At 45.7% G+C, this 26,040-nt stretch overlaps 1 protein-coding gene across 1 annotated transcript; it reads left to right on the forward strand.

The window, feature by feature from the left end:
- Positions 1-1,367: 1,367 nt before the first annotated feature.
- On the forward strand, positions 1,368-24,633 carry ARSI (arylsulfatase family member I). The gene is made up of 2 exons (XM_086931307.1): positions 1,368-2,075; positions 15,723-24,633. Exons 1-2 carry the CDS (start codon positions 1,753-1,755, stop codon positions 17,125-17,127), a joined length of 1,728 nt encoding a protein of 575 aa, XP_086787433.1. The 5' UTR covers positions 1,368-1,752; the 3' UTR covers positions 17,128-24,633.
- Positions 24,634-26,040: the final 1,407 nt, after the last annotated feature.

The raw sequence follows: 26,040 nt of genomic DNA on the forward strand, positions 1-26,040 counted from the left end.
AACACACACAAAAAAAAATGTTTTGCAACAAGGGGGGAGACGTTGTGCCCTGGACAGTGGGCACTAGGACCCTGAGGCATGAGTGCGAGAGGGGGCCGAAACCGTACACCAGTTCCGGTCAAGGGGGCAGACTCGGACACATATAGAGGAACAGGGCAAGGGGCAGGACGTAGGACGAGTGATGCTGTGAAGAATCAATAAAGTCATACCTGAGAGCAATCGTTGGTCTCCTGTCGTGATTGGGGGCTCGACGATACGACAGGGGTGAAAGGGTATTCCACAATGAGCTCTATCAGTGTGGAAAGGTAGTTACTTCTATTACAGTTTGCATCACACCGCTTTTCTATGGCAATAAGTGGTAAAAGGTAGTTCTCTCTTATTACAAACCTGAATTATAGGTGGGTTTGAGATGGACAGTGAGTGGTTGTCTGATAACTGCAACCACGATTTCCAAGTGAGAATGTGGCTAAAGGTGGCTGAGTTGCTGAATTCCTCGTATGTGGAGAAAGCTGTTTATCTGCTTTCAGAAGTGGCTTCACACCCGAGTGCTTGGAGTACATTGAAGAACTAATCCGCCAGCCAAAGAGGGACATTTTGAGGTTGCGGGGTGCACATTTTCATAAGCAACCCCTCCTTTCACACCACAGAACATCAGCCATAGATAGACTGGGTTCACGAATCTCTAATAACACGAGGCCCGCTAGGACCTCGCAGGAGTTGCTGACAAAGTTTTGCAAGCCCTGGGAGGGGTTCCCGGCTCGCAATAAAGCGGGCTGCATTTTAGGGGCAGATGTTGCAGCCTGCACCCAGGCCCTCCCCCGCCTCCGTTTATTCTCTCGTTTCCCCCTCTGACAGCTAGCTCTGGACAAAGACCAGCAGACGCCCCCTCTGCTCCCCAGGGCCGCCTCCTTCCAGGATCATTGCCTGCAGACTGCAGGGGCTATGAAAAGACATGAACAAGTTACTTTTCGCCCTCGAAGCGGCAGTGTAGATAGGTGCTGCCCTGCTGCGGGAGAGCTGGTGGTGTCCAGGGTTCGAGGATGTCTCGAGGCTCCGGGGAGGCTGTGGGCTCGGCTTCAAGGGCGTCCTGAACGGCGCTCAGAGAAAGTGACAACTGGGAAGCGGGGGAGGGACGTTTCCGTCTAGGTGTAAGGCGCCGGTATGGGTGAGAGGTGTTTGGAAAGAGGGATCCAGTGACCTCTGACACTGGACGAGACACGTGCGTGACCCGGAGGCAGGGACCCAGCTTCGAAGCAGCGCCGGCACCAGGGGGCAGCATCCCTGGACTCTCCGGCACGGATGGATATTCGACTTGAAAGATGCTGGACCCAGTAACAGCCCACAAACGCTGATTTTAATGCACACTTTCGTGTATACTGTATTAAGTTCCACAACACTGTTGCTCTGTATTGTAGATTGCTTTTAATTAAGTTTATAAGCAAAGGATGAAGCCCTGAAGGAACCGCTTCTTGATTTCAACCTGTGACCTTGACGTTGCACCCAGATTTCCGCAGCAGGTGCTTTAACCGTCTGTGCTACTGACACTAAATGCCATATCTACAGGTACCCCAGGACAATAACCCTACAACAGATGCAAGCTACAAGTATTATTAATGCTACGCCCGAGAGAACATTAAACCAAGACCACTGAGTGGCCTTGTCTTCTGGTCCTCTGAGCCACTAATTCTGCCACGAGCCTCTGGGCGAGAGATTCTCCCGCCCTAGGAGGTGCCCAGCCACCAGCTGCCCACCATGGCCGTCTATGCTCTCACCGGCTTCTCCCTGGCCAGCCTCCTGAGCTTTGGCTACGTGTCCTGGGACTGGGTGAAGCCTAACCTGCTAGGGGACAGCGCGGCCGAGCACCTGGAGAAGCCCCCCAGCCCACTGGCCCAGGCACGGCCCCCTCACATCATCTTCATCCTGACCGATGACCAGGGCTTCCACGACGTGGGCTACCACGGCTCGGACATCCAGACGCCCACGATAGACCGACTCGCGGCCGAGGGGGTGAAGCTGGAGAACTACTACATCCAGCCCATCTGCACCCCGTCCAGGAGCCAGCTCATCACGGGCAGGTGAGGCCGGGCAGAGCCCTCTTGGGGTGGGAGGGGCCGCCGAGACCCATGCAAGGAGCAAAGACTCCTTAGTGCGCGAGGCTGGGACCTCGGGGCGTGGGCAGGAGAGGCAGAGAGACCCTGTGGGGGAAACAGGGGAGTCTGAGACCGCTGGATACTGGCAGGGGAGGCAGTAACCTCTCGGGTGAGAAGAAGAGGCAACGACCCGTGTGGGTGGGAACGAGAGGCAGAGACCCCTGAGGTGTGGCCACCAGAGACAGGGACAATAACGCGTGGGAAGGACTCGGGAGAGGTAGAGAGCACTGTGCATGACAAGAGAGGCGGGGGTCCTAGGATTTTGACATGAGAGGCAGAGACCCCTTAGGTGTGGGCACCAGAGACAGAGGCTATTAATTATGGGAAGGATTATGCGAAGGAAGTGACCACTCGGTGTGATGAAAGAGGCAGGGATCTCAGTATTCTAGCAGGAGAGGCAGAGACCCCTGGACACTGGCAGGAAAGGCGGGGCTAGCCGGGTGTGAGCAGATGAGGCAGAGAAGTGTGTAACAAGGAGAGCCGACACTGAGAGGCAAACACATGCATGGGCGTGGGCAGGAGAAGAAAAGACCCCAGGAGTGGGAAGGAAAGGAAAACATGCCTGGGTGTCGGCTGAAGTCTGAAAGACTCCTACGTATGAACAAGAGAGGAAATATCTGGAAGAAGTCACTACCCCCAATGTTGCTAAAGTACAGGACGGATCCGCTATTTTTTTTAATGTTTATTCCTGCTTTTACCTTCCTCGGTCATAGTCCACAGACACGAGCCTTTCACCTACCACTCTACTTTCTCAACAACGCACGTTAATCAACCTCTCCTATGTGCCTACTTTTGTACTAGAAAACGTAGCTCCAGCTGCTACACTCTCTCTCTCTCCATCTCTCCCTCTCTCTCTCTCTCTGCCTCCCCATCTCTCTCTCTCTCTGTGTGCGTGTCTCTCTCTCTCCCTGTTCCTCTCGTTCTCCCCGTCTCTCTCTCCTCTTACATGCTACCTTTACCTTTCCACTCTTAACTGCGCTCCACACCAGTCCCTCGCCCTCTCACCCGAACCTTTGCTCTGATGCACCCACATAAACCTCTCCTATCCAGGCTTGAAAGTAGCAGTTGTCATAGTCTCCAAAAGGAGGATCCCTGCTAGATTTTTGTTCAAATATGATTTTTGGACCGCCAAGGGAAAGCATGATTTTGCCTTTTGAGTGCGCCCTTTCCCACAGCAGCACGATAGCGCACTTTTTTTTAAAAACGATTTGCTGCAATTTAGTACACTCTTGTGGCGAGCTGGGATCCTGAATCGGCAGCTGTCTACAATGGCCGTAATGCCACTCTGTCCTGCCCACTCTGCCCGGTGACACGTAGCTGTACCCACAAATGTAGCGCACCTCACTCCTAGCCTGTGGCATCCGTGCTAGTCCAGACAACTTTCCCAATCCACCTCCACTCCGGCCCGTGTCTCTCCTGGGTGTTGTATTTCTGTAACTCCCCCTCCCCCTAGAAATTGTGTAAGTGCACTCAAAATGCTGACCAGCAGCAGTCATTGCTGTTGCAATATTAAGTTCTATGCACAACTCTGACAAAGTACCTCAGTCCTCATAGGTAGCACTCATGCAAATCTAGAAGAGACTCACACACAGCTCTGTTAATGCACCTCAACTCTGAACTGACGTAATCCATGCCACGCCACGCCAATGCAGAATAGTATACAGCTCCGGCTAAGCAGCTCAACCCTGCGCTAACGGTCTACATTCTGCGCCATTACCGGATAATACGCAGCTCCAGACGTGCATCTGAACTCCGAACTGACGTAATCCATGCTGCGTCATTACCGAATAATACACAGCTCCATAAATGCATCTCTGTTCCGAACTGACGTACTCCATGTTATAGAATTGCTAAATTCCATGCACAGCTCTACCAATACAAATACATTCAGTAACTGTTTACCATACTGTAAATATGTGACAAATGACTCCTGGCAGTGGGCTGAAGTGAGAGAGACGGACCCTTGAGTGCCAGGGTGCGGTTAGGTAAGGTAGAGACGGGTGGGGCAGAGTCCCGAGTGTGAGCCACCAGTGGAAAGGTTTTTCATTGTGTCAGCAGGAAAAGATGGCTCGTCGGCATTAGGGGAAGGGGGGCAGTGAAGCCTAAATGTTGTAAACTATGGTGCCGGTTATTGAGGCCGGAATCAGGGCTTTAAGTGGGCCGGGTCCTCGTAAAAAGCAGGTGCTGAGGCGGATCCCTATCGGGTTCTCTATTTTTGCCCTCACCCTTGATTATAAAAATACATTTTAATTCTGCCGCAGTGCCACCCTTCACTGCCCTTTATGTAACTTCAAAGAGACTCGTTATAGTTCTTTCAGTCTCATAATTTGAGAATGGAAGCATGTTCTATATTCTATACAACAAAGCCATATTTGTTGGTTATTTATCTTATGTAACTAACAACTATTGACAAAGCCAATCGTTCTGGCTTGTTGCAGGTCTAGTGTTACTTGTTGTATTATGTGTCTGGACGCAGTGACAGAAGCAGCAAAATACCTTTAAGGTGGCACACTATGCTAAACACAGATTTTAAGTTTGCGTGTTTTTAAGCCACGCTTTTATTACAAGGGCCACGCCCCTTTAAGAGACTCCCCAGATTTGTCATCCCACTTAAAGCCCTGAGGCCAGATCCCGGGGCCTGAGCTGAGGAGAGGCAGGAGTTCCCGTAGAGGCCCCAGTTTATCAGTTTGATAACGCTTTACCCTTCTGCACACAAAGGGTGACATCGCGTAATTGTGTTGAGTGACAGAAGGGAGCTTTTGATGACAGAGAGGGCGGGATATCAACATTTTTTGCCTGGGAGCTGAATCTGGCGTTTACCTGCAGGCGTTCCTCGTCATGTGTTGCAAGATCAGCCATTTCTGCTGTTTCACTCACAGCGCTTTGCATAATGGACTTTTTAAACACACACGGGTGGGCTACACGTGAAACTACACGTTTCAAAATGCAAAGTACCGACGGCTAGAAAGAAATCCTTTGTTGTGTTGAACATGGCATTGTGCCACCTGGTAGCCACGCACAGAAGTCTGTGATGGGATTATGTACATGCCTTACACATGGAAGGAAAAAAGAAGCGCTGCGAAGCCTCAGCTTCTTTGGACCTGAGGCAGTTACAGAGCAATGCACAGCCAGGTACATGATTCATACACCACTGTTTCTTAAGAGGTGCTCAGGAGCCCACAGTGAGGTCACACCTCGCCATCCGCTGGCCACAGCGCCCATGCACTCTACTCAGTCTGGAGAGGGTGCTGTCCTTCGTTCCAATAGGCCCTGTCTCTGGATAAAGTGCACTGCTCTGATGACTCAGCGCGTTTGATATCGTGACCATGCGCTTTTGGCCTGGGCAGCCAGTACAAAAGTTACTTTTCAGTTAGTGCACAGCTTGTTATTGAACTGATCGGTCAACACAAGTGACATTTTTCACTGATTGGGCACTGATTAGCCAGTGCAAATGTGGAGACCAGATTGCCTGTTCATTAGTGCAAAACAGCGGCCTTATTGGGATATGAGAAGCCAACCAACCCTGTATGTCATGGGCACGTTGGTACTTGGAGACGGTGACGGCGAAATAGACAGTGTGCAGGGCCTGCTCTTCGGACAGAAAGCAACATATATCACAATAGCAAATACCGGAAAGGTGCATGGGCTACTTCTAAGGGCTAATGGGTGAAACAGAGAAACAAAGAAAGTAGCAAAGAAGGAAAGAAATTAAGGCAAACCGAAGAAGAACTTGAGAGGAAAGAGAGGAAGTGAAAGAAGGGAAGTAAAAGATATCTTTAGTGAAGCCATAAGCCCCGTAGGTTTCTCAGGGGTGGAGGAGCATGGTGGGTGGAGAGTGTGTTTGTATTGGGCGTGTAGTTGGCCCGGAATCATTGGTGGCAACTCATGAAAATAATAATATCGTAATAGAGGATGAAACTAGTGGGGTTCCACTTTGCGTCATAAAAGGGAAAGACGTGGAATTCTTGACCGTAGTCTGAGAAACACTCAAAAAACTCTTAACTCCCCTTGAAGTGAGACTTTCACATATAGGATCCCAGCTCTTGGAGATGGAAAAAAGTATTTCGAACCTAGACAAAAAACCAACCTACACACAAGATAAGAATCTTATGGCCAGTCTCGAGAAGCTGGTAAAAAGCCTGCTGACTCCCCTGATGGAAAAAACCCAAATCATTAACCTAAAACTAGATCAACTAGAGTTCTTAACATCTAAAAACACCACTTTACTGGAGAGTTTTGTAGATAACAGCAAACAACCCACTGGTATTGGTGGTAACAATATTACTCTAGTAAAAAAGGGTGCTAAGAAAAACCAGACACAACTTCAGCAACCGAAAACTGCAGTATCTGCAGATCCTAACGGTATTACCGCTTGCATAGTACCAGCTACTTTGTCTAAAACTACGCTGGCAACTACTGTGGGACCAAAGCTAAATAACTCTATGGTGGTGGCTACACCAGTAAACATAGCTGCCCCAGCCCTGCCAAATGCTGAAGGGAAAGAAACTCCAGTTAGTAAACCTTTAGCCCCTAGCAAAACACCCCTGCCTGGCAAACAGATTTATGTAAACATACCCCCTGAGGCTGCCCCGTATATGGCAATTTTGACAGGTGTTCCATTAATTGCAGCGAATAAATATGAGAAAATGGAGGACCTTCTAAATAAAACAAAATTTTGGCTAAATAATAATAGGCCCCTATCCCGAGACACTGCTACAAAAATCTTAAGCGTGCGGAGGGTCCCCTGGGTTGGGCCAAGTAAGAAAGACCTGGAGGGAGATTGCATCCTGATTAACTTTAGAGACATCTGGGTTAAGGATATGATCTGCAGCAAAGCAAGGTTCGGTAGGATAGGGGACATCCAGTGTGTGGGACTCGAATATTTTTTCCCCAACCTTTATCATACCGTCTCAAACCCCAACCATCGCGGGTACAGAACACACGGCAATAATCATTTGGGTTGGGTACATAACTTGAACATGAATCAGGGCACACAAAATAACTGTGTCCCTTGGCATGAGATAAATGGCCCCTTTATGGGACCACCAAGCATGGGTCCTTTTACACAAGTCCCGTTTAACCCAGGAAGACCAAGGTTTCAAGGCGAGGAGTACTCAGGATGGATCTCAAATAATAATATCCCATTGAGAAACCGCTTTGACCCATTAATGGGTATGGACGGGGTAGACTGACCATCAGCTAGGTCTGAGGGCAATGCGCCTATCGCTCTAGATTTGGGAAAGAGGGGAAACATAGGGATAGCCCGCAATGATGAAACAGCGGTGGTGATTGATGATTGTGATACTGTGAGTATTGGCCCCCCACACGCAGAGAATGATGTTGTCCTTGGGGGAGATACCATTTTGGGTCGTGAGAATCACACACTACTGTCTGGGCAAGACCCCTCAAGTATAAGAGACATTTTGGAGAGCACCTATGGGAGACAGGGGCTGTCCTTAATATCTTGGAATATCGCCGGACTTACTGGAAGATTGGAGGATGATGCATGGTTGGATTACGTGGGAGCCCAGGGAATCCTGTGTTTACAGGAGACATGGACTAGGACTGCCCATGATATTGAGGGCTTTCAATCATTCAATGTTTTGGCCGTTCCATCGACATCTGGGAGGGCGAAGGGTGGTATAATGACAGCGTTGTCTATAAAACTACAGAACTTGACAACTTCAAAACTGGTGGACACAAATTGGTACCAACTGTTGTTATTAGAGCATCTTTTTCCAGAACCTATGTTGTTAGTCAATTGGTATCACAATATCTTTAACGGACATGACATATCGATAATCCAAAGTCTGGAGGACGCAGTGGGCAAAGCACGAAGCGAGCACCCTTTATCGTCTGTTATTTGGGTTGGCGACTTCAACTGTTCGCTGTGTAGTTTTGGAGGCTCGAATGTGTGTGGACTGGAGGACTTAAACACACAGCCCTTGATCCACTTTAAACACACACCCCAGGGGGATGCTCTGAACAATATTATTATCCTGAATGACTTGTGTGTGGTGGAACCTTGGTCAGCCCCCGACATACCGCATATACCAACTTTTCAGGTTACAAGGGGGGAGATGAGCACCATTGATTTCGTCTTGGTATCCAGTAGCTTCCTTAAATATGTCGATAAGCTTGAGGTGGTGCCGAATCCCGCAAGTGACCATAATCCCTTAATGTTGTCATTGTGCCTGCCAGCGCAAGAACCATCCAAGATCTGGGAACAGTCCATCAAGTACAGCAAGAATCAAGGTGTTAGCTTGAAATGGGGGAAGGTAAACGTGATAAAATTGGAGGAAGATATTCTTGCTAGTTGCAAAACTGAAATGGAATTATGTCTACTCCCAGCACCTGACCCCCATCAGGTTATTGAGAGCTTTGAGAAATTGTGTGGGCATGTAGCAAAGCACCTTAGGAAACCCAAGGGAAAGGGTGGCCAAAAGGCCTTTAGATGGTTTGACTCCGTGTGTTCTGTCACACACCATACCCTAAAACTAGCCTTGCGCCAAAAACCAAGAAACAGAGAACTTGTAAGAACTAGTAGAAAGGCCTATAGGGAGGCTATTGTAAAAAGAAAGCAGGATCTAAAAAACATTGCCTGGGAAGACCTTGAAAAGGCTGCAGAACTAAAAGATAGCAGACTCTTTTGGGAGGTCCTAAATCGCCCACTTTTTAAGAATGACAACAAAGAATATATAGTTATGCAGGTCACAGCTGAACAGTGGGTTCAACATTTTACAAAGATTTTTAATCCTAATTCTATTTCATTAATGGCAAGTCCGGATAGTATAGGGGAACTGGTGACATCTCCCTCGGCTTTGACCCTCAGCTCTTCACTTACATTGACAGAGATTGAGGAAGCCTTAGAGAAGGGATCATCACTAAAAACTCCAGGCCCAGATGCTGTCCCCTTGGACCTTTTTAAACATAATGTTAGTCTGTGGGCACCCATATTATTGAATGTCTTCAAGGCTGTTGTGGTTGGGCGCATCCCTGGTACCTGGGAGGAGGCAATTGTAGTGCCGATCTTCAAGAAGGGCAATAGGTGCGACCCACGTTGCTATTGTCCCATTTTCTTAATAGACGCTTCATGCAAAATCCTGGGCAGGGTTATCCTAGCCAGATTAGAAAGTTGGGCAGATTCAACAGGTCTTATAGTTGATTCCCAATACGGATTTAGGCGTGGAAAGGGGACTGTTGAGCAGTGCCTGAATTTGGCACTAATTTTAGGCAAGTACATGAAGGCAAAAAAGTCCGCAATACATCTCGCCTTCATGGACTTGTCAAGTGCATTCAACACTGTTTGCAGACATAAGTTGTGGCGGATGATGGACGACATGGGCTTCGAGGAACCATTGGTCACATTGCTTCGCAGGTTACATGCAGCAACAACTGTTTCAATCAGATTTGGCCCTGGAGGCGAAATGACAAAATCAATTCCTTCTACTGAGGGTGTGCGTCAAGGATGCATCCTGGCGCCTTTCCTTTTTTTGGTTTATACAAATGGGCTAGAAAAGTATTTATTAAACCAGGGTTGTGACTTTTCAAAAATTAAAGGCAAAAGAATTCCCATGCTTTCCTATGCAGACGATACTGTCTTAATGACCTTAACTGGAAATAGCATGCAAGTATGTTTAGATGCCTTTAATACTTTCATGCTTGACCTCGACTTAAAAGTAAACTTTGATAAATCTTTTGTAATGTCTTGTGGTCCTAAAGGGTCAAACGTTAGGAAGTTTGTGGTGAATAATCGCACAATTGGAAAGGTGAAAAACTTTAACTATCTAGGTAATTTGTTTAATAGCAAATTAAGCTGGATGCCAGTTATGAAGGTTCGGGCCCAGAGTGCGACCCGGGCTATAGAGGGCATCTTCCGTTTTTGCAGCAAATTGGGCCAAAAACATGTTACGCACCTCAAAACCCTTTACACATCTAAGTGTTTATCGGTGGCCACCTATGGGGCAGGTGTGTGGGGGACTGAAACACCAACCGTGATACAGGTGGTGGAAAATAATTTCATAAAAAGGGTTTTATCAGTCCCCAAAGGCTGCTCAAACATCTTTTGTCACAAAGAAATGGGAATGGCCAGTGTTTCTGATACGATTCGTTTGTCCCCTTTATTGTTATGGGGCAAAATATGGCAATCTGAAGACCTACAACTCACCAAAGATATCATCATGGATTGCATGGCCCTAGAAAACTCAAAACAGATCCCCTGGTTGTCCTATGTTTGTAATATGTTAAATAAGATTGGATTGGGTTCTTTTTATGACAATCCTGAAGAAATAGAGGGAAACCAAAAGGCGGACATAAAGACACTGTATTGGCAATCATTGAATCCACCATCTTTGGACGATGTTAATGTTAATGTTTATGCTCCTAAGCCCCAACCTCAGTTCTATTTAACATTTACTCTTAATGTGCAATGGTGATTCCTACTAACAAGGTTTAGATTGGATATTCTGCATTTTTTGCTCGCTTTCCCGAAACAAGGGGGTTGGTGTGAGAGGCTGCCCCCTTGTCCATGTAATAATAGGGTTAGTCAAAGCACTAAACATGTGGTCCTCTTTTGCTCCTTATACCAAGAGCCAAGAATTTGGTTTATTAAACCAATTCTGAAGGGGCGGCAACCTTGTACCTATAAGGAAGGGTATGATTACCTGTTAGCATTATCCTCTGTTGAAACCTGCTGTGCTATGTTAAGTTTTATCAGAGTTTCGCTAAAGATTAGGAAGGCCTATGGCTAGTACCAAAATGTATATAATATTCTTTGGTGAAAATTATGTATTAAGTATTTTTTATAATGGTCATTTTTACTATGTCCTCATAAATTTGGGTAACTGTGAGGTATGATGATTTGTATGTTCAGTACTTTTATGATCCATTTTATGAATCAAATAAAGTTTTTGAAACGTGAAACGTGAAACGTGTAGTTGTAATTAAACCCTGGCTGCCTTGCTGCTGACTATGAGCTAATTACATGACGTCTGCCAGCTCTGCTGTCCTCTCCAGGGTTCACCTCATGGAGACCAGCTGGTTTTGGCTGGTTTTTAGTCAGGTACAAACGACAAAAGGTCACCCTGAAAACAAAGCCCCTCCAGAACTCGTAGGCCCGTTCTGAAGCCACGCCCTCATGCTGAGCCTCTTGATGCTGGCGGCTTATTGACAGCATTTGTAAAGTGCCCCCTCCCAACAATCCCTCCAGGCCTCTTGAGGCAGCCGGGACAATGGCCTAACAAAATGGTTGGGCCATTGGCTTTTGGCTGATGTTTATGAAGTTTAGGAGGTAGACTGCTCACCTCCAAGGGGTGCGAGTTCCACAATGTTGGACCCTGTACAGAGAAAAAGTGTCTCTTCACCTTACTCTGCTATGAGGAGAGATTGTATCCAGAGACGTGTAACATCTTGTTTAAACTCCACAAGTCTTTCTGTGAAACCTCTGGGTTGATTGCAGCATTCAAACGCTGTGGCTTATGATGGAAGATATTTGAAAACCAAACATAGGATCAGAGACTGCGACCAATGTTTAGGTGCATTTTTATTTGTAGCGTTAGTTTCTGTTACCTTTATTCGTTATTGTTTTATTTGCCTGGTATCTTTTATGTATTACTACCTATATTGTTGCTGTATTTGAAATTATTGTGCACGATGACCCGCAGCTTAGAATCAAAGCAACAGTAAATACCCTGCTTGGGAAGTGGTTCCTGAGAATTCTTGGGCCTTAGTCCCTATTTCAGGGCTCTTTGTTCCTAGATTTAGTGTCCAGATTCAGTGGTAGGTTCAAGCCACTCACATTTCCTATCAGAGCATCTGACTACTACTTTCGGATTGTTCTTTTTAGCTTGTAAGCCAGGGAGACTAACACATTCCATATTGCCAGCTTTGCAGATGTGTTGTTGGTTTATGCCACTGCATATTTTGTGGTGTGGGTGTCTTTGGGTTGATGAGATAATGCCCCCCCACCAAAAGATCAGAATAGGCCTACCCTTCACCACGGTGGTGAGTGTTCCCACACCACTGTCAGGGAAGGAAGCAGGGTTCCTGGTAAGAAGTTCCCACATGTGGTCACTGGTCACACTGAACCTAGAAGTTCTAGGGGTATATTTAGGCTTTCCTGTTTTCAAGTTTCTATTTTTGGAAAATTCTGGTTGGGTTTTTTCAGTGTTTTCAATACGTTAACAAACCAGTGGTTTTCAGTGCTTGCACATTTTTGTGCTATTAACCCCTTGCGCGCAGTGCTAATTCTCCCGCTGTAAGGGCTAATTAGTGAGTGGGCGGGATTCGGACGGCCCCCAGCTGTCCTCCACACATACCCACCATCATGTGGGACGGCCCTGGGCCGTTCGCAGCAGAAACTGTGTTTTTCCAGTGTTTATGGGAAGTTCTGCTTTTATTATTGCTTGCTTTCTACACTGCATGTGTATAGAACGTGTGTCTACATTGTACATAAGGTCCAAATACATTTATACAAGTCAAATTATTATAGTGCACCATGCAATCGTTCTTTAGTGAGTCTTTGGTCATGTGCGCTCGCTCTTTCCTTCCCAAAACATCCATTACACAATTTGCTAACTCTGGCCACTGACATAGCTTTCTATGCCAATACTGGTGCACCTGAAAATTGTGCTTTTCTGGGACTGGTTTTGCAACATATGCGCTGAACTGGGTGCATATGCCCTCAGTTATTGAAGCGGTCAAAAATGAAGCAGTACTTTTTAAAGTCTGGAGAAAATTTCCCTTTACAGAAGGGATCTAGAGCTTGTGCATAGTACCCCAGTGACGCTTAATTGACTTCAAGTGCCATGGTTGGTGAAGGGACATATCTATGCATCATTGCAAGCCATTTCTCATGCACTGTTAAATAAAATGTCCTGAATTGCTCCTCAACATTTCTTTGCTTACCAAGTGGCAATAATTCTAACATTTAACACGTTGCTGTGAGTAAGTCACTAAAAGTGTTGCTGAGTCTACTCTACGGAAATGTTTCACATCTACACCAATTACACTTAACACTTGGTAGACAAGGGTGTTTTCGGACTATAGTTTTTTGATTATGTCCACTACAGCAGTCATGTTGTCCTGTAAAAATCCTCAAATTTCTTTCCTTTGTCGTCATCACTAAGCAAAAATGTGGAATTCTTTGCAGCAGCATTCCAAGTGACACTGCGTTCCATAATTTCCAAACATCTGGTGTCATGTTTTCACCACTATCCCAGATGCTTGCTGCAGCACTCTTTTCACATATACCTGCCACTACACCTTGCATTGAATGTTTAAAGCCCGGGGTGTTTGGCAATTCACCTACTATTACTACTGACTTTATAGAAAAGGGGGCTGATGTATCACAGGGTTTCTCCCATTCTCTGTGGGTAAATGTGATGGTACATACTGGGAAAGAATCTTATGAAACCAGCCATTTTACCTATCATTGAAAGAATCAACCTTAGAAAAAATATTAAGTATGATTTTGATATTTCCTGATTCTCTACAGTTTATAACATAATTAAATAAGACCTGGAACATGCTTCTAAACCCTACATCTTTAGACCAAAAACCACAAAACTGAAAAAAGCAAAAGGAAGAAGAAACAATGTTTTGCTGACATCCCTAAACAACAAAACTCAAGCAAAATAATGTTAGCCCCGTCTTTCTTGCTGCTGCCTTGTATAACAAAGTTACACTGTATTGGCCCCTTCAGGAAGAAATAAAAATGACGTTTTCTCTCATCTTTTCCTTTCTTTGAATTTCCTTTCTTTTGTGGTTGCAAAGTTGTTTTTTCAGTGTTTATGTGTTTACACTAGTGAGGGCTATTTTCCTTTCAGTGGGGTTTTATCAGTTATTATTGGTTTAAACCTAAAACAGGATAGCCTAGGTATATTTTATCTTGCGCCATTCTATTTATATTTGTAGGGCACTAACTGCTATTATTGTGGCATCGTAGAGCATTGTCAATCTGGGCTCCATTTTGTGTTGAATTAGAAGGCCATCATTCTAGATTGTGAATTTTTTATGAGTGTCTGATCGCATGAGTATAATAGAGCACTTGTTTAATGTTGAACTGGTTTGGGGAGGTTGGTGTGAGAGTAAATTACTTTTAATCCTACACATTCTCTAGTGCCACTGTCCTGTAGTATTGAGCTCCTGGTCCAACCGTTACAGATAGCATAGAGGAGAGGCAGGAAGCCCTTCAAAGTTCTGGGTTGTTCGTTGTTGTGTCCACAAGACTGACTTTAGTTACCTGGGAGAATATTTTGTGAGCTTGAATGTGCCTGCTGGAGGCTATGCAACATTTTTCAAAGAGATATATGAAGCTCTATTGAAGACTATCATATTTTTGGAAAATATATGTTGCATTTTGGGGGCTTTGCGGGATATGCTGAACAAATGTTTGTGGTTCTCTGGTGGTCTGTTAAGGGTTCTCTGGGGGTCTGTTTGGGGTATTCGAACAGCTGCTGGTTTACTTTGATAATATATAGGGGTAACTAATGGCATAGTGTGGCAATGCCAGGTTCTGATAGGACTATAAATTGGCATTTTTGCTCTATTTGAGGTTATGGGAGTGTCTGCTGGGGCTCTGAAAGCTCTTTGAATGTCTTTTGAGAGCGGCGTATCAGACTGTTGGAGACCTGCAGATTCCCTTCATTAGGGCTATGTGAAGATATTTTGAGGTCAACGTTTGGATGTTTATGGCCGTTTTTGACCCAAGTGACTGTCTACTGGAGTCCAGGGATGGGTTTGGTAGGGTCAATCCATGGATGATTGGAAGCATTTTAAGGTTACTTTGGGGCTATGTGCTCTTATGGTGTTGGCTGTTATATAACATTATGTGAGGGTTTGTTGGAGGCATGTGAGTTTCTTCTGTGGCTATATCAGGCACTGTTGAGGTCTATATGAGGCCTTGCTAGGAGTATGCAAGTTTTATTAGAGATATGTGAGGAACGGTGCCACTATGTGAGGGTACTTAAATGCTATGTGAAACACTGTTGGGGGGTTGGGAACTAATGAACAATTCTACTGGCACTAGGCAATAATCTGTTGAGCCCTATGGGATGGATTTTGGAGTTTCTGTAGGGTGCCGTGGCTTCAAATGAGATTCATGCGGCACTGTGTGAGGTCCAGTGGGTAATGAAGTAGTGTGCATTGTAGCTGATTGAGTATGTGCTGTGGTTATGATTTCGTCTTTTTTGGGATATGTGAATGTCTTTCGAAAGTCTGCTACGTGTATATGAAGAGTGCTGGGTGTTTCACAGGCAATCTAAGGGTCTGTGGTGGCTTAAGAAATATTCTCTTGTTACTAATTCATGTATGTTTAGACACTTTGTGAGGGTCTATTTTAGTTTTTAGAAGTTTCTGTGAGTGCCTTTTATGTCCTCTGTGAGAAATTATTAGGGGGCTATGTGAGAGTGTATTGAGGCAATCCAGTATTACTTTGAGCTATGGGAGTCTATTGGGGAGAGGGGATGCTTTCTTTGGAGCCGTATATGGAATGGTTTAGAAAGTACTTATACGTATATTGTGCCTGATCGAATTAGATTTTCATTCATGTTTTTATTGGTCCTTTCTTCTCAGATATCAAATCCACACCGGCCTCCAGCACTCCATCATACGCCCGCGCCAGCCCAACTGCCTACCCCTCAATCAAGTCACTTTGCCTCAGAAGCTGCAGGAGGCCGGATACTCCACTCACATGGTGGGCAAGTGGCATCTAGGCTTCTACAAAAAGGAGTGTTTGCCCACCAGGCGGGGCTTTGACACCTTCCTGGGCTCCCTGACTGGTAATGTAGATTACTATACCTATGACAATTGTGATGGGCCCGGTGTCTGCGGCTTTGATCTGCATGAGGGTGAAAATGTAGCCTGGGACCAGAGTGGCAAGTACTCAACACTCCTGTACACACAGAGGGTCAGCCGGATCCTGGCTGCACACAACCCCCAGGAACCCATCTTCATCTATGTGGCCTTCCAGGCAGTACATACACCACTGCAATCCCCCAAAGAGTACATCTACCGCTATCGCAACATGGGCAACGTAGCCCGTCGCAAGTATGCTGCCATGGTGACCTGCATGGATGAGGCGGTGAAGAACATAACTTGGGCTCTCAAGAAGTATGGCTACTATGACAACTCTGTCTTGGTCTTTTCCAGTGACAATGGTGGCCAGACATTCTCTGGTGGAAGCAATTGGCCTCTTCGAGGACGCAAGGGTACTTACTGGGAAGGTGGCATCCGCGGATTGGGATTTGTACACAGCCCCCTACTGAAGCGCAAGCGGCGCACCAGCCGTGCAATGGTCCACATCACAGACTGGTACCCCACACTGGTGTCTTTGGCTCGTGGAAACCTGTCAGATGCAGAAGGTCTAGATGGGTACAACGTGTGGCCTGCCATCAGCGAGGGAAAGCCTTCTCCAAGGACAGAGATTCTTCACAATATTGACCCACTGTATAACTATGCCAAGTCTGGCTCACTGGAAGAAGGGCAGGGTATATGGAATACCGGGGTGCAGGCATCCATACGAGTGGGGGACTGGAAGCTCCTAACAGGGGATCCTGGCTACAGTGATTGGATACCCCCACAGACTCTAACCAACTTTCCTGGGAGCTGGTGGAACCTGGAGCGACTGACAGATGGGGTGCCCAAGTCCATATGGCTCTTCAACATTAGCGCTGACCCCTATGAACGCTATGACCGGTCTGAGCAGCGTCCAGATGTGGTCAAGGCCTTGCTGATGAGATTGGTCCAGTATAACAGGACCGCCTTGCCTGTCAGGTACCCAGCCGAGGACCCCCGGGGAAACCCAGAGCTGAATGGGGGTGCCTGGGGGCCATGGGCTAGCGAAGAAGAGGATGAAGATGGGTGGGGGGAGGCTGATGGTCTTCTAAAAAATAAGAACAAAAAGAAGAAATGCAAGATCTGCAAGCTCAGGTCATTCTTCCGGAAACTGAACACGCGACTCATGTCTAACAGGATCTGAGCTGGCTTCACAATCCCCGGAGCTGAGACGAAGCCCTGACTGGGCAAAGCTGCTTAGGACCCACGTGAGGCACCTGCGGGATGGAGAAGTCAACATACATGCTCCAAAAGCACATATGCATGTGTGCGGAGTCCTGAGTGCACTTGTGTAGAAAGGCAGGTTTATCAAAGGTTCAGGCATGCATGACTTGACGCAGCACACGTCCTGTGTTGAGGCAAAAGTGACATGCTCAGAAGTACACATGACTTTCTTAGACCCACGTGCCATTCTCAGATAGATGCTGAGGTTTGAAGGACATATATACACGATGTGACCTACTGAGGCCAACATGGGGCTTTTTGAGGCCCTAAAAAGTGATGTAACATATTTAACTCGTGTGGCATTTAGAGGCACACATGACATATGCTTAAGACACACATGAAATGCCAAGAGGTACATGTAATTTCTTGACAGTTTCACCTAACACTTGTTAAAATAAACGCACACACTGAGAGATATGTGGAAGTAAACAAGAGTAAAAAGTGGGGGTTGTGTGACATACCACGAGAGGTAGATCGGAAATGCTTAAGGTAATATAAACACAATCTGACCAGAATGTTGTCATTGCAAGAGTTTGTTGATGCAAGCTTAGGCAAATGCGGCAGAGCCATACAACCCACGCGAAAGTAAGTGACCTTCTGGAAGGCGAATTGAATTATGAAATGGGCACACTGCTACATTCTGACATTCACATAGCATGATACATGGTCAGTAATGACATATGTATGGCCAGTTCATTAGTGATACCCATGAGGTGACATGTTCTCTAGCAACACACAGAACTAGACATGATCTGCTGTTTCTTGGCGAGTGATGACGTGTAGAAAGAATGAAAGGCTCACCATGTAACAGAGACGAAGGTAAGAGCCCTGTTTTAACACAACTGGGCTGGTGCACAATATTCAGACCAAAGGTAAAGTACTCACTGGTCGCACAGAGTGAGGTAGATAGGGAAATAGTCTTCACTATTCACACGCTTTGTCTGATAAAGTTACTTATTTTCACAGTATAGTTCATGCACTTTCTGTGGCTTCCATTCCCTTTGAGTGGTCTTACAGAGCATCTGCAAGTGCCACTATATGCACAGCCCATATGTGCAGAATACACAATGCACAGAATGTGTACACTTTGTCTATTTTGAAAGTACCTCAGTTCTATCTAGATATGAGGCAGTCAATAAACAAACATATCCTTTCAGCAGACTAACGCCTGGGTGTGATCTGACAGGAGTGCACATTAGAAAAGGCGCTCTGTTTCCCTTGTTAGTAGCCATCAGTGACGTGGGGGTTCTCTCCGACAGACACCAGGACCCAAAGCCAAGCATGTCCGATGCCTTGCTATGGCATCACCTTCATACTTATATACTTTATCCCAGGCGTGCCTCTAACCGGTAGAAGCTCTGCTGAAAGATTTTTGAAGGGACAGGTAAATGGAATTTTATCGTTTGGGTGCTCCCTCTAATAGCATCATGTCAATTGTTTAGACCATTTGTGGTAATGAACTTCCTACGTCGGCCTGCCTGTAGCCCTGCCCATGGCTGAATGCACCCAACCTGGCTGATGTATCGGGAATGGGGTGTCTTTAGTGTTTGCTGTTACTGAGCGCACCAGGAAAGACTACTGAGAGGCGTGTAGCAGGTTTGTTAGAAGCTTTTCTGGGGCATGGATCAAACATGTAATGTGGGGCCCCTCTTTGGTTTTCTGGTAACTAAGCTAGTGCATCTTGTTCAAAGTAAAAACAATGTCCTGAGGCACATTTGCAGGTATCTGAAGTGCATGACACCAGTTAATGGCGACTGAAGTTACCTGCCTCGTCATCAATAAATCAGAAAAGCAGGCGAGGACTTCATTTGTGTGATATATAAATACATTTGGCAGTGGCAAAGAGGGCTCTGAAAGGAGCAGGCATGGGGCAAACAGCCCTGGCTGCTCCCTTCTCGTGACAGCCATGATGTGAAGGATGAAAAGGGACAGCGGAGTGCTTGTGCTAGATCTCGTGCCATAATAAATGTCTAGGCTTACAGAAACACTCTGTGCCAAACACCCTCCTGCCAATCTACTTGCACAACCTGCTAATACAATTCTGTTCTTAATTAAAAGCTTGGATTGGTTTCCCTTCTTTTTATGCCGTGTAATGTGGCAGTCAGAGTTACACTGTAACAACTTCGAGCCCTTTTGTGGATTGAGAACAAATGAACAGGGGGCAAATGTAAAAAATGTCATGCAATGCAGAACAGCTACCAAAGTTGCTGCATTGCATTGTGTGAAAGGAAGAAAGCAGGGCAGTGTTTTATCTATAATGTTATAGGGCTGCTGCTGTCTTACTGAGCGCTGGTGCACTTTCTACTGCCTAGCACCACACGCATCTTTTCACCATAGTTCAAAGGAGTCTGCATGAGTATAACATAGGTTTTGTACTGGAAGGTAGCTTTCCAGTGAAAATACTATGCTTAGACGTACGTTTAACCCTTTGACAATTTGTGCACCAAACAGTATAAAGTGCACATGCCAAGTTAAAATGTTTGGAGTAAAATAAGCTTTTCTTCTTCCTTGTGTCTCCCTTGAGGAAGTGTAATTTTACGGCCCAAAGTCATGTATGCGAACTTTAGTAGCTAGAGCTTTGCATAAAAAACTATGGGTGTTTGCATACCGATGCCCATGTACCACCATTGGGATGTTCCCCTTGCTGCAAAGTAATGCCATGCCTGATGTTTTACTCATAGGCAACTTTCTAGCATTAAAAAAAAGTTGCACTGGCAAGTATATATCAGATCAACATTTTGCGCCAGTTTGTATTACTTTTGGTGACTTTGCGCCAGTTCAACATGTTGATAAATGTGGCCACATATTTTGAAGTTCACACCCCTTGTATTAAAGTGCATTTTCCCAGCTGTAGCTCTCAGATATTTTAGGGAAATTTGTAATTACGGGTTGAGCAGTGTTTCCACAGGCTAACAACTGGGATTCCAGTAGCCCAATTCATTATTTGTCTTCCATGCCAAAAAGCCCAAGTTGTTACATAACTTTGCCCCTCAAGAGACTGCATGCTGTGCAGCAACTTCCACATGTGCTGTTCCTTGCTGGCATAAAGACACGTGCCCTGAAAGACATGTCCTATTAGCTACCGAATGGTTATGTACGATTCTTTTGGATTGCTTGACCCATGCGCACGTCTCGCTCAGTACGACAGCTCTCAACTCTTCTTCAGTGGCTGATCTTTACTGTCCGCAGCGGTCAGCCACTGAGAGTCATCTGGCTCTCAAGCTGACACTTGTCAAGCTGTTGTCAGACGTGCGATTCTTTCCTAATTGTTCCCCTACATTGGTGTAGACCACGGATGTCATCCTTTGTAACCTTGACGAAGGGCCCGTGTCTCCCTTGAGATGGCCGTACTCATCTGAAATGTTTGATGCTCTTCACATAGAACTCTTCTTGCGTAGATGGATCTTGCATTTTCCTCTTCTTAAAACTATGTTGTTATGGATTAGGATTCCTTTGTAAGACTGGGTGGTCCTTTGAGTTCTTTCATAGCCTGACCATTCTTGATATCTATGGGCAAGGATCTTCAGCAGGCCCCCTGCACGGCCTTTTATCCTTGTACCCACCACACGCATATATAACCTGGTCTTCTGTAGATCACAGGAAGACGGTCAATTGTTTGCTACACCCTTGAAAAGGATCAGAGAGTAGATTTAAATCTACAAGCGTATTCATGTTATTTCTTGAAATAGAAGCTCTATCATTGGGCTCTAGTCGATAGCAAAAGGTAAGTTAAACGTTTGGTGGTGCACGTTCACATTGACTCCCCATGGCATAGTAGGAAGGCACTATTGTGTCTCCTCCTTTCTTCTTACCTAGATCCTGCTTAGCAACACAAATTGTTCTGCCCACCTTATTTTTGTTTGGGGACATTCCACCAAACTACCGTAGATTGTGATGCTTGAAAAATTCAAATGTTGTGCAGTTCTTACATAGTACAGAAATGGCTTAATGGTAACTCCAGCTTTCTTCAAAGAGCTCTCAATCCTGATGGGATTGTAATTTATGAACACAAATAAATTGAACATTCCCCATTTTCCCTGGTATAATGGTCGAATTCCATGTGTGCTATTTTACCATTTTATGTTTGCTCATCTTTGATATTTCACAATCACCACCCTCAAAATCAAAGTGGTTCAAGGGCAGTCCTTTAATTTGGTATGTTTGTTCTTTAGTTTCTCTACTTTCCTTTGTACTCAGTAAGGGCCTAGACAATGTGACACGTTAGAACACTTTTACTTTTATGTGCTTTTGTTTCTCTACATGCCTTTGTTCTCAGTCTGGTCCTCAGATGTTTGGGCATGTTAAACCACTGATGCTGTTGTGTACTTCAGTTTCTCTACATGCCCTTTTTTCAGTCGGGTTCGCAGATGTTTTGCCGTGTAGAACACTATTTCTGTTGTCTGATTTAATTTCTCTACGTGTCTTTGTTCTCATTTGGTTCTCAAATGTTTGGGCGCATTAGCACACCATTGCGGGTGTGTGCTTTAGTCTCTCTACATTGCTTTGTTCTATGTAAGGTACTTAGATGTTTGGGCACCTTAGAACTCTTTTGCTGTTCTGAACTTTAGTTTCTCTAGACTGCTTTGTTTCGAGTAAGGTTCTCAGATGTTTGGGCACGTTAAAACACAGTTGCTGTTGTGTGCTTACATTTTTCTACATTCTTTTGTTCTCAGCCTGGTCCTCAGATGTTTGGGCACATTATCACACCATTGTCTGTGTGTGCTGTAGTTTCTCTACACTGCTTTGTTCTCAGTAAAGTCATCAGACGTTTTTGAACATATTGAACATATTTGCTGCTGTGTGCTTTAGTTTCTCTGTGTGTCTTTGTACTGGATGTTTTCCTCAGATATTTTGGTGCATTATCACACCATTACCGGTGTGTGCTTCAGTTTCTCTATATGGCTTTGTTCTTAGTCAAGTCCTCAGATGTTTTGGAATGTTAGAACACTGTTGCTGTTGTATACATTAGTTTCCTTACGTGCTTTTGTTCTCAGCCTGGTCCTCAGATGTGTGGGAACATTATCACACCACTGCCGATGTGCACCGTAGTTTCTCTACATGACTTTGTTCTCAGTTAGGTTCTCAGATGTTTGGGTGAATTATCACACCATTGCCGGTGTGCACGGTAGTTTCTCTACCTACCTTTGTTCTCAGTCAGGTTCTAAGATGCTTGGGTGGATTAGCACACTGTGGCTGTGCTTTAGTTTCTCTACCTGGTTTTGTTCTCAGTCTGCACGTCAGATGTTTGGGTGCATTATCACACCATTGCCGGTGTCCGCTGTAGTTTCTCTACATGGCTTTGTTCTTACTTTGGTCCTCAGATGTTTGGGTGAATTATCACACCATTGCCGGTGTGCACGGTAGTTTCTCTACCTACCTTTGTTCTCAGTCAGGTTCTCAGATGCTTGGGCGGATTAGCACACTGTGGCTGTGCTTTAGTTTCTCTACCTGGCTTGGTTCTCAGTCTGCACGTCAGATGTTTGGGTGCATTATAACACCATTACTGGTGTGCGCAGTAGTTTCTCTCCATGGCTTTGTTCTCAGATGCTTGGGTGCATTAGCCCACTGCGGTTGTGCTTTGGTTTCTCCTCCTACCTTTGTTCTTAGTCTAGTCCTCAGGTGTTTGGGTGCATTATCACGCCGTTGTGCGCTGTAGTTTCTCCACCTACCTTTGTTCTCATTCTGCTCCTCAAATGTTTGGGTGCAATAACACACCATTGCTGGTGTGCACAGTTGTTTCTCTACATGACTTTGTTCTGAGTCGGGTTCTCAGATGCTCAGGTGCATTAGCACACTGTGGCTGTGCTTTAGTTTCTCTGTGTGCCTTTGTTCCCAGTCAGGTCTTTAGATTTTGGGTGAATTTCCACACTGTTGGTGGTGTATCCCTAGATTTTCTCTGAGGCTTTGTTCCCAGGTTCTTAGAGGTTTGGCCGGGTGTAGCACAGTTTTGCTGCAGTCTGCTTTAGTTTCTCTTCAGGGCTTTGGGCTCAATGAGCTCCCTAGAAGTTTAGCGTGCTATAGAACATTATTGTTGGTGTGTGCTGTAGCTTCTCAGTCTGGTCCTTGGTGTTTGGGGTGCGTTGCGTTCTGCTGTGTGCTTTAGTTTCTCATTTAGGTCCTTACAGGTTTGGGTGCGTTAGCTTGTTGTTGCAAAACAATAAAAACAAACCAGGAAATTAAAATTCTTAATTACCCCCGACCAGAGTGTACGAAAAACATGAATAATACAAGATAAATATAAAGACCAGGTGCGAGAGAGAGACACCTCAATGCCTGTGTAATGCAAACGTATCTCTTAGAGAGTGCACGACGGAGTAGCTCTAAGCAAGGCAGGTGGCCTGAGCACGGCCTACGTCACGTGCACTTCGCGAATTCTGGAGTGGATAATACAACGTGGATAATGTCCAACTTTGTACCGGGAGCTGGGATTTTAACTCAACCCTAGTCTCTTAACGACATTTGCATGATCCTAGCACGGTCGCTTTATCTCCAGTTGCCCACGTTCCTTTGCTGATAAAAACACGGAGCGCATTAATCAGGCTTAATTAACCTCGATAGCAAAACCACACATTTATTAGATAGATCTCACTCCTCCGCTGTCTGAGAATTCAAGCTGGCTTCCACATCGGAATGGAGCCGGTTGTTATGTTCAAAGTTCACCACTGTGTGGCGACATTGTTTCGCTGATTTTTGAAGCGCACACGGTGAGCCAATTTACCTTGTTCTGGAATAACCTCTCTCCCGAAAAACTACAATTCGTATGAGAGCTCTCATATTGTGAAACTGTCTTTTCATAAATATCACTTACAGTCACAGCCCCGTAGCTTCGACGCGCTACAGTCAGCAGCGACTGCTATTGCCAAACGCAATTGCACCGATTTCCCTAAACTTAAAAAGATTAAATTCTAGACAGCCGCGATCTAGAGGGAACGGTTCTCAAGACCAGATAATGTGCAATCGCCTTAGCTCGTTCGGATATTTTAATGCACCGTTTTCTCTATTCTTTGGCTTCTCAGATGAGAGGGAGCTGGGCTGCGGGATGTATTACATGCTGAGTAATCAATGTGAAGGTGTAGAGACATTTTGTGCCTGAAGACTGTGGTAGAAATGATTGAAACGAGAACCTAGACCTGTGCATAGGTTTTATTACACGAGCATAGCGTCCAGTCCACTTGTCAAGCTCCTAGCTGCGTGTATAATATTCTTCTGTGTCTTACACTGATTGTGCAGCTTTCCCTTGTTGGAGAGGGGTCGGACTAGAAGTGTTTCGCAGGAATCAGTGATGCCCGTGACAGATGGCTAAACAGGGCTCTTGTGAGGAAAAGCATTGTGGAAATCACGCTTTTGCGTGAACAGATGCCTGTACACAGCCGGGGTACAACCTTGTTCTTGTGAGAACGACGCAGGCGTTAACCATGCGACTTCCCAGCCACTGGACTTTGGGCACAAACGTTGGCAGCATGGAATGTTCTGTTGGTTACTCGGGATGTACAAACTACTTTGGGGCATATCATCAAAGCCATGCGGTAATTATCGCTCAGCGCTCTTAGCGCGAGGATAATTATCGCTGGCCAACTCTGAATTTTATCGCGGAGATAGCGTGCTATCAGCAACGCTTATCTCCAAAGCGATAAAATTCAGAGCACAAGCTGCCAAATGTGCGATTATCGTGGGAAATACAGCGATAATCGCACAAGGTTTGGCGAAAGCTTGCTGATAGGGCAAGACATACTTAGCCATGATATCCACCTTACATAGGATAGAAGTCAGTTTTAAAGCAGGCGTAAGAAAAGTAGCGATAACATAGGTTATCGTTACTTTGCTTGTCGCTTTGCAGGTTAGCGTGCCCCTTGATAATTAGAGAAATGTCACTTAGCGACATTTCTCCAGTTATGTCAGGGCAGGAACGCCCACTTTGCATCTCATTAGAGATGCAAAGATGGGCGTTGGGGGAAAGGGCGAAAATGCAAGGTTTCACACGATAGCTTGACCTTGCTGAATAGGTGATAAAATTATCGCTGCTTTCCGTCCGAAAACGGACACTAAAGCTGCGATAATTTTATCTCCGGGGCTTGATGATATGCCCCTTTGTCCCTAACAGCAGCCTTGAGGAGGCCTTGAGAGCAGAGACTGATGGGGAAGTAGAAAGAGGAACCTGGAAAAGGGGCGGGAGTAAACGAGACACCAAGAGTCAGTGAGCGAGGCATGGGAGAAGGTGACAGACGGCCAGTGGAGGTGACACTGAGAGGAATTATGGTGAGGCAGAGAAATGGCTGTCACTAGTGCAGCAGGTGCAGTGAAACCGGGGCCTAGGGATGCTGAGGTGCCCACTGCACTACAACCAGGCTGCCTATTACTAAACCTCTGTGGAGGGGGCATTTTGGTACCTTGTGTCGGGGCCAGGCTCCCTTGTCACACCACTAAGCATGTGACAGTGAAGAAGAAAGAGAGGTGATGATGAAAGAGAAACCAGGCGGGGACAGTGAGGGAGAAAGCATGGAGGAGGATTCAGATAGAGGTCTGAGGTGGATGGGCCGATCAGGATGGTAGAGCTGGGGCAGGAAGGAAGCAGTCCCTTATCCAGTGAAGTCTGACACGGGATAGAACCCCTTCCAATCCTGGCACTCCGGTAGGAACTCTTCCCCATTGTCTACAGGTACATCTCCTCTCCTACAGAGGAGCTGCAGGGTTTCGACAGGCCCCATGCCAATCTAAGGACTAATATTTTCTTCGCCCTTCAGCCTTTCTATTGTATACGACTCAAGTACCCCACAGATTTCAAACCTATAGGTTTGAATCCTATAATGTTATTTCCTGAGATTTCCAAGATGGT

This window comes from Lissotriton vulgaris, chromosome 7 (assembly GCF_964263255.1).
Source record: "Lissotriton vulgaris chromosome 7, aLisVul1.2, whole genome shotgun sequence".
In the NCBI taxonomy this organism is placed as follows: Eukaryota; Metazoa; Chordata; class Amphibia; order Caudata; family Salamandridae; genus Lissotriton; species Lissotriton vulgaris.